Source organism: Orbicella franksi, chromosome 2, assembly GCF_964199315.1.
Source record: "Orbicella franksi chromosome 2, jaOrbFran1.1, whole genome shotgun sequence".
NCBI classification, from domain to species: domain Eukaryota; kingdom Metazoa; phylum Cnidaria; class Anthozoa; order Scleractinia; family Merulinidae; genus Orbicella; species Orbicella franksi.
Genome location: NC_138146.1, coordinates 32,021,600 through 32,035,314, shown reverse-complemented (window position 1 = coordinate 32,035,314; position 13,715 = coordinate 32,021,600). Strand labels below are relative to the sequence as shown.

Sequence of the window (13,715 nt, the reverse complement as noted above, 5' to 3'; positions counted from 1 at the left end):
GCCCATCATAAAGGTCAGCACTGTTATTGACCACTCTGAAATGGATTTCTTTGATTTTTGAAGACCGTTGGAGACCCGTTGAGGGTTTTCCAACTTTTTTGCAGATTTATTTTATTAATCTTAGCTGGAATTCCTGTAGCAATTGAATTTAGAACTATGTTTTCAATGGCATGCCGTCAAAGTTCGTCCACTTTTCCAGTTCTCAGTGAAAATGTTCGTCATCTTGGGTTAGTCAGGTTGTCCGTCTTGGAGTCACCGTAATTGGAAAAAAAATACATTTTTTGTGCATTTTCTCCTAGCTCCTCTGCTTTGAAATGTGTCCCCGCAAAGCAACCCCGTTGTGTTTGTTTAGATCCGATTTCACAGCTCCATGGCTACATCTTACTGCGCTGGAGACAATGTTTTAAATTCAATTCGTTCAATAATTAGTAAAACAACTTTATGAAACTATCCAAATTCATGAAAATTAACGAGTTCCAAGGTTACTTAAGGGTGTTTGAATTTCAAGTCGAGCTGAATTTTAATTTTTTTTAATTGACCGTCATCAGAACAATCCAGGAACTTCACGATTCACATATGTCTTTATGGGCGGTGTGAGTGGTTGATGGAATATTCATAGGCGGGGAGCTATTCGAGAAGACTGGGTCGGGCTTGGTTATTTAGCAGACGGCTAGGGAGTGTTGAAGACAAATTTTTCTCTCGGTTTTTTGGCCAAGAAAACACCTTAACGGCTCTTCAAGTGGTTATATCGTGTTGATAACCGTTTTAAGGTTATTTGCGGCAGACGAACACAGTTTCCTCTAGCAGAGCGACAGTAATATTTCGTTCTCGACAGGAATTGGGCGCCATGTCTTGGCTGATGAAAAAGAAAGAACCTGTGAACCTGGAACAGTTTACAGACATTGATGAAGATGCTTTAGTGGAAGGTCTATCTCCAGAAGAAATAGCAGATCTCAATGCAGCCATTGATCCCGAGGTAAGAGTGATGAATTTGAGTCATGTTGTCTCCCGAGTGATCTGACCTCGACAAAACAATCACGCCAAGCCGTAGCTATCTGACTTACGCTTGATGCTTACATGACATGGCATGTTTTACCTCTTAGTTGCTTTTGCCTTTTACTGTGCTGCACATCAATAACGTATTTTTGACATCTTGAACGCCTTAACGAGGAAGGTTTCGTTTGAAACCGCGAATTCTTGACTGTTGATCTTGGGCAAATTCATGCTGAGTAACTGTTTTAGTAATTTGCACGCATGGTGCTTATTCACCCATCTAATGAAGACTCACTTGATTTAAACGCACTGATATTTGAAAGACAGCCCGCCATAGTACTTCTAAAGCTGTCGTTTGTTCGATTCAAGATGTTAAAATCAATATGATAGTCAACTTTTATGTCGCCTGCAGTAGGTGTCATTGGGCTTGTGTTTATGTTGTACGTTGGTTTCGATATTGGCCTGCGAAACATTTTTTGGAACAGTCGTATTTGTTTTTCGCGTGAGCCTGTCACTGAGGCATGCTTTGGAAAAGTGAAAACACCGTTCCAAAATACAGGATTTTTATGTTCTAGGAAAGCTCATAATATATGATGTGATTGGCCAGTAACTGAAATTATGTTCAAAGGAAAAATGGTAAAGATTTGACAGCAATCGCACTTTCAGTAATTTATCCCTCTCTGTATGAGGCCCTAAAGGTGGGAGGGGGTATGCATGTCCCCTGTCAGACGTTCAAACCTTTTCATCTTGCAGTTTTGAAAGGTCCTCACATCACTGTTGGAAATTATTTCAACTCCAGTCATGTTGTTTTTCATTATATTTTGGGCTCCATATTGCTGTTTCAATGCTGTTTCAATGCTGTTTCAATGCTGTTTCAATGCTGTTTCAATGCTGTTTCAATGCTGTTTCAATGCTGTGTTGGAATCTTATCACCTCAATGGGAGACTCAGTTCTCTTTCTAATTGTTTGTAGCTAGGTACATGTAGGAATATCAGGGAATTTGTTGAAGTTTGCTCAACAATGGTAATGGGTATGCTAATTCCAGAATTATGTAGAGAAAGTTTTCCTTCAGTGCGGCACTTTGCAAGGTGACGCGATGTCCATAGTAACTAGCAAAATTCAGGTGCTAATAGAGCAGTTATGGGATGGTTTATGCAACATGCCTGTGTTACTAGACAGAGTATTGATTATGCCAGGTTATTGGACTATGTGTATTGATCATTTATGCATAGTCTGTATGTGACTTCTGGCAGCTTGCAATGAAACAAGGAAATTCTACAGTAAATTATGTCACATATATTGAGTATATACTGGGTTTTGTCATGAAACTGCAGTCATTTACATTTACACTTAAGTAGCAATTAAATCACGTACAGATTGAGTTGCTGATTTCAGGAAAGTAAAGCAAGGGTTGAATATCTGCAAACAAAATAAATCAAAACCAGTTGAAGGCATCAAACATGCTTATAATCTTTGTTTACTGGTAGCGTAAAAACATTGGAAGAAGAGGCATGGGATTAAATTTTGTGATTCAAAATTTTGAGACATTTTTAAAGATTCCTCAGTCAAAATGACTGTTTTGCCTGGCAGAATGCACTGCTTCCAGTTCACGAGCGTCAAGGTAACCAGACAGACAAGGGAAGTACCGGACCATTCGACAGACAACACCTCCTGGATCACCTGGAAGAGCAGGCTAAGAATGAAAAAGAACGTAGTGATTATGTACCATACAAGAAGGAAACTCGCGGCAAAGTGTGGCGGCCAAAAGAGCAGCCTGGGAGAAAAGAACCTGCACCACTCCTCCCTGATGATCTGAGTGAAGTGTTAGATAATGCCACTGACGAGGAAATGATGGAACTGGCAGGTAAATATTGTGATTAATTTACTGGTCACATGTAACAAGCATGTTATACCTAGCATATACATGTGGGTCTCATTCTTACTAATGTACAGGTGGACCCCACTAATTCAAACTTGGATGTCTCGAATAATTATTCCCCATTATTTCAAGCTTGATCCCATTTCCCTTGGATTTGCCTTTTTTTCAGTCATTTACTATTGGGCTATTTCAAACTTCCTGCCATTTTGAACTGATTTCTGTTTCCCTTGGCCTAAAATCAACCCTGTTTATCTCAAACTTTATTGGTAGAGTGGATAAGTAACCCTTGTCATGAAGTCAAACCGTGTCAGAACACAACTGGAGTCTTTTTCTGGCCCTTGGTCAATAAAAAAGTGCATATTACATTTTTATCATGTTGATGACATTTTTAAATTTGTATTAACTTTTATTTTCAAATTTAATTTAGCTATTTCAATCTGTGTTTTCTTTTCACCTCAGAGTTTGAAATAGCAGAAATATAAACCTACAGAATTCAGAGTGAAACAAACACAGTGTATAATAATATGAGGCTTGTCAGATGACTTGATAAACAACTACAATTAGTTAGAAGTGTCTTTATCTCAGGTTACTAATAGGAAATATTGGTTCCCTACGAACAAATAGAGAATCAAATTTTTCACTAGCTCATCCGAGCTCTGAGTTGATCAATTGTAGTAACAGCTTACTCTCCCTTTTTGTCTCACCCTGCTAAGATAAGTCCCTTTTTGGCACAACTGAAAGGCCAGTCACTTCAATCTGGACAGGATGCTTTTCTACTCTGACAAGCTTGTTTATGATTCAATCAATGTTTTAGCTATTCTTGGTGTGCACGGCATGCTGACTCAAAACCAGAGTCATTATGCAGAGAAGCAGGAGGCTGGTAAAGCCCTCAGAGGTAGTGGCTTGAAGAAATACAAACCTGGTGAGTTTGAGACTGTCTGTGGTATACATTATCAGGGCTGTCATTAAGGGCTGTAACCCGTAACACCTGCTACGGCAGAGTATTGGGTATTCTTGACATCTATAACTGCCACAGATGTAGCAGTAAATTTGTAGCAGCGATGTAAATTAATTCTGAAAATCCCATTCGGGAGAATTGATAAATGTATTGTATTGTATAGATATTAAATGCTCTAAGCTTTTATTACTGGTAGGTAGATGGGTTAATTTCTTATCACAGAGATAACTCTGATGACTGATGTTGTGTAGGAAGTGAGTATTTCATGTTATGGGTCGGCAGGTGTTGATGTACGTTGCAAATAGGTCCTGAAAACTTTCTTGTTGATTGAGAGAGAAATAATTCATGGTAAAAATTACGAGTAAAAGTAAACTATGTTTGGACCGCTCTTCAGTCATTCTCAAATTCAATGTTGAGAGTAAAAATTAATTTATTTTCACTATGTCAACATTGAAAGTGAGAGTGACCGTACTGATGAGGGTGAAATACATTTAAAATTTAAGAAATTGCAAAGTATAGCTGTGTTACCGTATCAGTTTAGTGTCTTTTGTTTTCACGAAATAATTAGTCTTCACAAAGCTACCAGGTTAGTGGACACAAACATAGTTAAAATTATGTAAGTGTTGATGTTTTCACATAGGTTGCATCATATTTAAATCCAAATTAGCAAATGACATTTGCTGATTTACTTTCAGGATAAAAATATCAGGAGATTACCTGTTGGTAAAACTTGACGTGGAATTTATTCATGCCTTGATTATTTAATCATTACTTGGTGTTGTAATGTTAGGTATCGTAAAAGCAGCAAAAATAAAAAAGCCTGACCTTACAGCTGTGAATGAGTTGGATCTTGAGAAAGCCTTGGATCAATTGAAGAGCAATGATGCTAAACTCACAAATCTAAACTTGAACAATCATCGAGAGGTTACCACAGAGGTCCTTGAAGATGTAGCAAAGGCACTGAAGAATAACACCAACCTTAAACATCTGCAGTTGGCTAACACACAAATGACAGACATGACTGCTAAGGTACTGATGGTACTTTTATTCCATAAACTGTGCTTAACTCTGTGTGCTATGGTCAACCTTGCGACTGTCAAATTTGTTGTGAATGAAAGTCCTCACCATTAGAGATGATGTGATGTGATGTGATTTGCAACTGCCAAAAGTTTGTGGTTTTAAGCCATGACTGGTTGGATTTAAACTGAGTCTATAGTATAGCCTCAGGCCTTTCTTTGTTTTATCAGCTTTAAAGAAAACAGTATGATTTAAAAGTTGATTGTTTTTAATTATTATTTTCTCTTGGCTTAGTTGTTTGCAGAGGCTCTTAGTAAAAACAGTACTCTGGAGAGTATCAATCTTGAGTCCAATTTTCTGACTGGAGATGGGATTATGGTAAGGAAACTGTTATAATGTTTCTATAGGCACACAGGTACCTTTGGACTTGGGTGGGGGAGGCAGTGACCTTCTTGCCCAAAAAAATTACACTCGAGTGTTGAAATTGAGATGCAAACCCACTAAAATTACATGAAAAACTAAAGAGTTTACAATTCTCCCATCTAATGAAACTGCTATAATTTTAAATAATAGTTATATTGAAAGCTTAGCATACATACTGAATGGCCTCTATCAGCAGTCTCATTTTTTGTCATTTTTTGCCCTAAAAATTTGGTAGCAACTGCAGAGTCCACTGGGGCGGGGTTAGATGGAAAACAAACACTGCAGAACTTTCATCATCAATTAAGACAAAGATATTCATCAGTTATGCCTAGTCTTTGGATATTGCCAGATTTGAATTAAATGCCATGCCTATAAGTTCTCGTCCCTCTGCAGTCAATAGCAAAAATATGGTAATTTAATTATTTTCATTGACCAACCATTTTGTAACATATCAATGTCATTAGGAGGAAATAGTTATTAATCACTGTGGAAATCAAAGGGTTACTTCAAGCTAAATTTAAAAAAAACCAACAACACCACCACTAGTACTAATTTGCTTCTCATTTCTAGGCAATTATGACAGTCCTAGAAACCAGCTCCAACTTGAAGGCACTGCGGCTAGCCAACCAGGTACGTAGTGACTATGTTTGCTTAGACTGCAAGTTGAATCGCTTAGAACTCTCTGTCCGAGGATATAAGAAGGGCACCGGATTTAACTAGTTTGAAGGGACAGGTTAAGCAGTCCTGCTTGTAAATAATGTATATTACCATTTGTATTAAGTAATGTAATTATTAAGAACAAGTTGGAAATACTAGCATTTTTGTATGCTAATCAAAAATCCAAGTTTAAATAAAGAGATACATGTATGTATGTAATTGCTTCAAGCCTTGTTAAAGGCATTTTAGTCACCATCATTGTAATTGGAATTGTTTTGGTGACAAAAACATGGAGAAGAAAGAGACCAGGGCCTTGGTCATTTGTTTAAGCTGATTTTATTCCAAAGAGCAAGTTTACAAAGTTAAAGATTAAGTCCTCCATTAGTTGGTCTCCTTTCCCAACATCCTGGCAGCAGTGCCACAGAATACAGTCAATTCTCTCAAAGTGGTAAACACTGTATTTTGGACACCTCCCTTGGACAAACCTGAGTATCCCACTTGTTTTGACTGAATTTAATGTGCTTCCTTGTAACTGAACTCTCTGCAGGGCAGATCAATGCGTCTCAAAAGGAGGCAGGTAGACCTGAACTCAATGATTTCTACCTCAGAGAGAGTTCACTGTATTGCACTTTATGACAGTGATGTGTGTTTTTTGGTTGTATTGTTTTCTTGTAGTGTGCTATAATTGGCAGCCAAGTAGAACAGAAAATTGTCAGCTCTTTGGAGAAGAATACGACATTGTTGACATTTGGCATGAGCTTTGACACCCAGGGACCAAGGATCAGAGCTGCAGAGCTTATGGTCCGAAACAATGATACAAGTAAGTTAGTTCAGTACAGTACTGCTACAGTAAAGTTACTTCTATGATGTAATACGTTAGATTAAAATGTCCATTGGAGAAATCTTGGTTGAGTGGTGGTCTTAAGCTTTTCTGATCAAAAACAGGTCTGAGGTGGCAATTTACAGGTAGTTTTCTTTTTTCTTAAAGTTAATGGGAGATACTTTTTGATGTGCATCAATGAGCAATAGATTGCTGCACCTCTTGAAATTCTAAGAGCATTTATTTAAAATATTTTATCTTTTGGCTGAACTGGACTGCGATGAAAAGAAGAATTCTGACTGGTTCACTTAGCCCTTAATTTTGGGTAAATTAATCATTAAATTCACTTTTTTTTATAGTTCGACTGGACAGGGTTGAGAATGGTGTTGAAGATGAAGACGATGAGGAGGAAGAGGAGGAAGAAGAAGAGGAAGAGGAAGACGATGAGTGAAAAATGATTTTAGAAAACTGTTCATTTGCTTTTCTTCTTTAAGCTGCTATGAAGGGTCACTTATTGTGTGAATTAACTTCAGGGCAAAAAAGTACTTTGCAATTAATCAAAGCATCTCTTTGGGAAGCATGTACTAAGATTCCTTGGCAATTCTTTTTCACTTCCATGATTGTAGTTGGTGTTACCAAAACTAGGTGCATGAAGTCAAGCTAGGGATGAAATATAGTTTTTGTCAGTAATTATTTAGATAGGTATAACAATATCGATGAAAAACCTGTATTTGTTGCTAATCTTAGTCTAAAGAATGAATGAATCATACACTTGTTATTTGTCTACCTGCTGTGAGGGAGTTACTTTAATTTATAATAGGCGGATAATTCAAACAATTAAGCTGAGTTCTAACACAGCATGAATTTAAACGATATTCCTGTAATGTGGAAGGAAACAAAGTTGAATTTTACGTGAAACTTTGAGATTCATATCCGCCATAATTGGTGCAGTTCTTCAGCAGTTGTTTTATACCATCCAAGACTTCCTTAATTCAGTTGCTGCACGTGCAAATTATGTATGATGGCTGCAACAAAAATAGTTGACGTAAAATTTGGCTTTACTTTTTCCTGTTTCATTTGGGGATTTCCTGCATGTTTTAACGTCTTGTGTTGGAATTAAATCCCACTTGTTCCTTTCGGCTGTTCAAACACCGAAGTTGTACATGTATGAGCTTTAGCGTTTTTCCCTTTGCTCATTTGTTTCGTTTCTTAGGGTTATTTTACTAGAAATGCTTTTCATTTTACCGTCACTTACATCAGCCATATAGCAAATTATATAATTATGTAGTTTTGGATATTTTTTAGATCGTGGGAGAAAATCTTAAAACACAAGTGATAGCTTTTTTGCAGTTGTGGTAGCAATTTGTTGAAGCAGCATGAAGAAAGGCCCAAACCATTTTTGTTTTTGGTTTTTTTTTCAGTTTTTTCTTCGCAACTGCTTTCAAAAGTTGATTTTCGTCTAAAACGATTTCTGCCGCTTGTGTAGTGTATTCCATTCCTTGTATTCATTATCGCAACGATATTTATCATGATAATTTTGCATTTCTGTGTCGAAACATGTTTGTGTACAACGATTTTTTTTTCCAGTCATACAACATATGCTTGATTTTTCAATAAGCTGTTTCAACACTCTTCGCCGCAAGTTTCACTTCCGTGTAATCACTGTCATATTTGCAAGCGATGGCTGAGGTTATGTTTTTAATATGATATATTGAATAATCTAGTGATTGAAAAACTGAAGTGAAATTAAAGCTTAATTATGGTGTTTGTGACTGGTTTACCTTCTCCAAAATTTACGGTTCCTCTGGATTGTCAGAAAGGAAGGAACAAGTAAACAAGTAAACACAGGACTGTAAAGAATTCTGGGTGTACTTTACCTTGAGCATGATTAAGACTAGCCGCAGAAGTTTTGAACTTCTCTTAATAACCGAGTCACCTCATCATCGTCGTTCTTGTCGGTAAACAAATTTCTGAGTGAATGGAGAGTAAAGAAGAATGGCTGGCCTTATCTATTTACGGAATGTTCGTGCCTAATTTTTCCTCGATAATGAAAGACTTTAAGGACTTGTACCAATTTATACAATCATTCCATTCCCTTGCGCCTTTCGATTTGAATGTATCGAAATGATATGCTATTTCACGTTTCAAAGAACGGATTAGTGTGGGTGGTAGGCCTGAACCGTAGAAATAAAGCTGCGTTTTCAAATTTCTCTTTGGTTGAACTAAGCCATTTTCGAGTTGCTTTCGCCTTTCTTGGTACCTGTCCACGCCAAATGACAGTCGCACTATCCTGGCGTTGACCAAAACCCACGCTGTTTCGAGTAGTGCTCGAAATCCTTAAAACACCATTGACATCCATAGAGGTAATTCTAGACAACGCGGAGAAATTTTATTGGCTTCAGCTAACCTCGATTCATCACAAAACTCACGGATTGGCGAATTCGTGCTTTCAGAGTTATATAGTCTCAAGCAGCTCAGTAAGTAATATTTACTGCAATTTTTCAGTTCATTTTAAGTAAATTTTAATGAAAATTTCCTAGGAGAGGCGTGTAAGAAACGAACAAATCGTTTGGAAACTTTGCCAATTCTTCTGTGATTCGCGACAACGTGAAAACAGTCCATTCTAATTCAGTCTGAGAATCGTTACTTCAGTAGAACAGTGGCAAATGTATGTAACCCGCAAAAACCGAGGGTTAGCTGATGTTTAACATCAATGATCAATCGAAGAGTCCAGCTCTTGAATTTACGCCATGTTGTTTCATTGTTGGTTGTAGCGACTTTGCACTTGAATGGTTTTCTCACGTGCTCTACAATTCACGATTCACATGCGGTGGTGCCACAGGTTCATTTTCAGTCTCAGAAGCCATCCTCTTGTGTATCTAATTCATACTTCTCTCTAAGTTTAGTTAACTGGATAGCTATTTGAGTATGTGTTCCTTCGGCGACTGCCTTAGATCCAAGACATGATCTGTACTGTTCCTTGGTGAGGTTGGGGTCACACTTCTTGTCGTGAAAATGATGGAAAAGGTCTCTGTCAGGGGCGCGGATAATCCTAGAGTAGAAGAAAAGAATGCAAGCTCAGCTTCTAATTTCTCATTAGACAAATGAAGCATAAATTGCAATTCACGAGAGGAGATTTTGAGGCAAGTCAGGCATTGTAGCAAAATTTGACTTCAATTACCAGGACGTTTCTTTTTCGTTATTGTTTAGATTTTATCTTTGGTTTGGTGTAAATTACAACTGTCGCTCATGTTTTGTGGTTCCGTGGTACTGAGCTTGAACTCCTGGATTCAAGGCTAGCACAATAGAGCAGAATCTCACCTGGTATTTGCTTGTTGCAGGTATCTCTGATACAGTCCCAAGTCTTCAGAGCCCCAGCCTTCAATATTCAAATCAAATCCACCAACTCGGAGATAATCGTCTCTGTATTGACACGTCATACCAAACCCGTATTCCCGCCAAAACCCGTGCGCACGATCTACGGAGAGCGAAAATATTATTAAAAACTTCTCAGATCGAAAAATGGTGTTTCTTTAAACCTAGATGATAAGACAAGACAAGACCAGCGAAACAAAAGACATTGTCATCGCCGGAAGGGGGTAGTTTTGTAATGTCGGTCGCTCTAGGTAAAGAGTTTCCTTGTTAAATGGACAAGAAGTTGATACGCAGCACTGTATACAAACATGTAGAAAACTCTTGTTAGATGTTACATTAAGAGGTAAAACGATTTTCTGTACTTGTTTTTAAGTACAGTAAGTGTTAGTGCTTATTGTACTTGTTTTCAAACGCCGACGAACGCGGACAAATGCCGCCGGAAAAGAACCAAAAGTGATGTTGTTGACACTTAACTCTAACGTTGATGGAACAAGAAAAAGGACGATTTATGGCCTTTACTTCACGACCTGCAAGAAAAATACCCCTAGTTCTCTCGTTCTGTGTGGTACCAAGAAACCACAAAAAAAAAATCGTTCCGCTTTACGTGGAGCTGTATTAAAAAGACGCGTTCATTGTTGGCATAACGTTATGGAAATAAATGTACTCGTTACACTAAACGCAATGCGCAGCGCGTGACCTTGACCTAGCCGCACAATACAACTCCTGAGGAGGGTCCACAGAGGAGATATGTAAGAAGTCTTGGACTCTACACAATCAATACCATTTGTTGCTTAGATATCAGATTGATCTAAAAGGTCAATCGAGAAAGTAACTTACCAACTTTTAATTGCTCTGCAGGAGGTGGAATGTTCCCATCTTCGTAAACATTCTTCGGATTGAATAAACTAAACACCATTGGGTAGTAAACTTTCTTCTTCCTTTGTGAATACATGCGACAACGGCGAAGAAAATCAACGCGAAAAGTTATGTCGACGTCACAAAAGAACATTAGAACGTTAGTAGGATTGCTGCTCCAATACATGACACCATCGTGGAGGGCTCTCCCTCGAGAGAAGGGCTTGTCTCTCATAATCAGCTGGTACTTTTTATAACCGTATGTGGCCTCGATATCTTTCAGAGTTGATTTTACGTGGTTAAAGTCTGATGCTCCGTACAGCACTACCGTTAGAAAGACATTTTTGTCGCTTTTGATGCAGACTTCGACAAACATATCTACAAACTGTTGGAATCGTTCAAGTCTCCCAGACAACGGGAGAATTAAATTGATCAATTCATTTTGGTTTTTACTATCGTCTGGGACGGCAACTGGTTGTATGAAGCCCAAGGGACGAATCAACCGAACGGTGATAAATTTATTTGCCGTCGGATCTTTAAAGTAAAGCTCATAATCAATGCCTGTGTTGACATCGATTCGATAAACTCCATCAATAACGTTTTCACGAGTCACGTGGTATGAAGTGTTCGTGTTGATGAAGTTGATTGCAGTGTCTTGCGCCTCGAGAAGATGCCTCTCTCCAGATTTCACTCTGCGTGTATTCACGTTTTGACCGTGAAATATATATTCCTTCGGTCTTTTCCGAGGCGAAAGCTCGAAAAGGTGCGTTTTAGCGAAACTTTGAAAGTGAATTCGTTCAGCTACTTGAATATCGCTTACTCTTGCAGAGGTTTTTATCGTAGAACTTAAATCTTTTGCAACAGCAAGACTTTGTTCCTGGCTTTTGCCGCTGTTGTCTCCGAGTGAATTGCTTTCGACTTCAGCCAGTAATTCTGTGTTCTGAGCTCTCAAGCTGCCCACTTCTTGTTTGAATTTTTTTGCCTGTGATTTCTCCTTTTCTAACTGAGCAGTTAGTCGTTCAATAAGGTCGTCTTTCTGATTAATACGAGATTTTAATCTTTTGACTTCCTTCTGTAACAGTGGGGATGCGTGTTCGGTCTTTCTAAGTTCCCTTCTTTTGACCGGCTCTTCTGATCCCTTCGTTTCTGTAGATGCTCTCTTTGTATAAGATTTCGCATGATTTGATGTTAAACTCTTGGTTAAATCGCGTCTAAGTTCTTGGTGCTTTTTTACCAACTGACCGCCATGACTGTAGATTTGGTAAACAAGAATCACCATCAAAGTTAGTAGTGAATACAGTGTGACTCTTTGAAGTCGCAAAGAAAATATAGCCATCGCTACAGAACATAGTCATCTTCTTGTCTTTGGAGATCCCATCTTCCTAAACAATGCCATTTTCACTGATTTAGAAAGCTTTCTCGCGAAAAGTATCACCAGCGATTTTCGCTTATACACGTTGTTTCCAAGTTCTGGCAGGTTTCGTTGACTGGTACCTGTTTACCAGTATAACTATCCTAGAAGTTCTGCTGATTCCTCTCGAAGTGCCTTTACCGGTAGTCAAAATTATTCGTTTTGCTATCGCGGCGTGAAAATTTGTATCTATGCCAATATTTTCAGGTGTACGGCTTTCGACTGTGAGTTGTATTTCAAGAATTTTCTTACTTGAAAGTTCTCCGGCGAGGAATTCTTTCACCGCCTGACAACCTCTCAATCCGCTGTTATTAGAGAGGAAGCAACATTTTCAAAATAAAGTGTTACGCAACAGATTGGAACGCGACGGTAGCAGCAATATCCAGGCTATAATGTTGGACGAGTTTTGAAAATGCTGGCAACTTTTCATACCGGTGTGGAAAACTCCACAAACCAGCGAAGCGGTAAACTTCCTTTGAAAGAATACAATGACTGGTTTAATTGTTTCATTCAAGACGTCCGATGTATCAATGTAGCTTGTTTCTGTAGAAAAAGAGTAAACAACAGTATAGTTTAATATGAACTAATCACACTAATAGCTATTAAAAAACCCTTCAATCGGGAGTGTAAAGTTTCATTTCCTTATCGCGGTAAATTAAAATTTGTAGGCGCAAGGGACCAACTAACACGTTTATAGAGCGCGTAAAAGTAAACAAGTTTCCATTGACCCGCGTGCACTTGTTACTTGTGTTTACCGGGTGATCAAGTTCAATCTACGCAAGATTTTCACCATTCCTGACCGCATGTTTTGGGGTTTTCTTACATTATTTTGCAGTTTAATGCAGTAACTGCCCAAATTTTTTTTATGAAAGAACAAGAGCATCAAGGTCCTTTATTAGTTTGAGGGGAAGGCGGGGCTGCCTCGAAATATGCGCTTCGGGAATAGCTGGTAATTAGTGACACTGAGAGATATAATTGATAACAACGATCGATAAACCAACTAATGCATGTAGTATATTGCTTTGGGCGAAAACAGAACTTGAGCAATTTTGTCCCTTCGAACCGGCGTTATCCAAGTTCAGCTTAAGGTCGATTTTTTTTTTATTTCCACACATGCACAACAAAATACAGATTAGGTTTGAAAAAATGTGGAGGTTTGTCTCGAACATGTGTGATACGATCAGCGTCTCTTATATTCAAGAAACAGGACTCATAGATTCTGGCAAGCAAATTATTTTGGTACTTGTATACACCCACTTGTGATTTAGTGATACTAAATATATTTGAAATAACTAATCTACCAAATAGACGTCTGCTATGATCTCGC

General features: G+C 38.2%; 2 protein-coding genes across 2 annotated transcripts; one reads left to right on the top strand and one right to left on the bottom strand.

Annotated features, from left to right (window-relative positions):
* The first annotated feature begins 646 nt into the window (after positions 1-646).
* On the top strand, positions 647-8,512 carry LOC145479337 (tropomodulin-2-like). The gene is made up of 8 exons (XM_081457675.1): positions 647-976; positions 2,584-2,857; positions 3,687-3,794; positions 4,621-4,859; positions 5,142-5,225; positions 5,841-5,900; positions 6,603-6,747; positions 7,107-8,512. The coding sequence occupies exons 1-8, from the start codon at positions 848-850 to the stop codon at positions 7,196-7,198; spliced, it is 1,131 nt and encodes a 376-aa protein (XP_081313801.1). The 5' UTR covers positions 647-847; the 3' UTR covers positions 7,199-8,512.
* A 79-nt stretch (positions 8,513-8,591) lies between these two features.
* LOC145479336 (chondroitin sulfate N-acetylgalactosaminyltransferase 1-like) lies at positions 8,592-13,715 on the bottom strand. The gene is made up of 3 exons (XM_081457674.1): positions 10,960-13,715; positions 10,069-10,225; positions 8,592-9,799 (listed from the first exon to the last, which is right to left on the bottom strand). Exons 1-3 carry the CDS (start codon positions 12,311-12,313, stop codon positions 9,604-9,606), a joined length of 1,707 nt encoding a protein of 568 aa, XP_081313800.1. The 5' UTR covers positions 12,314-13,715; the 3' UTR covers positions 8,592-9,603.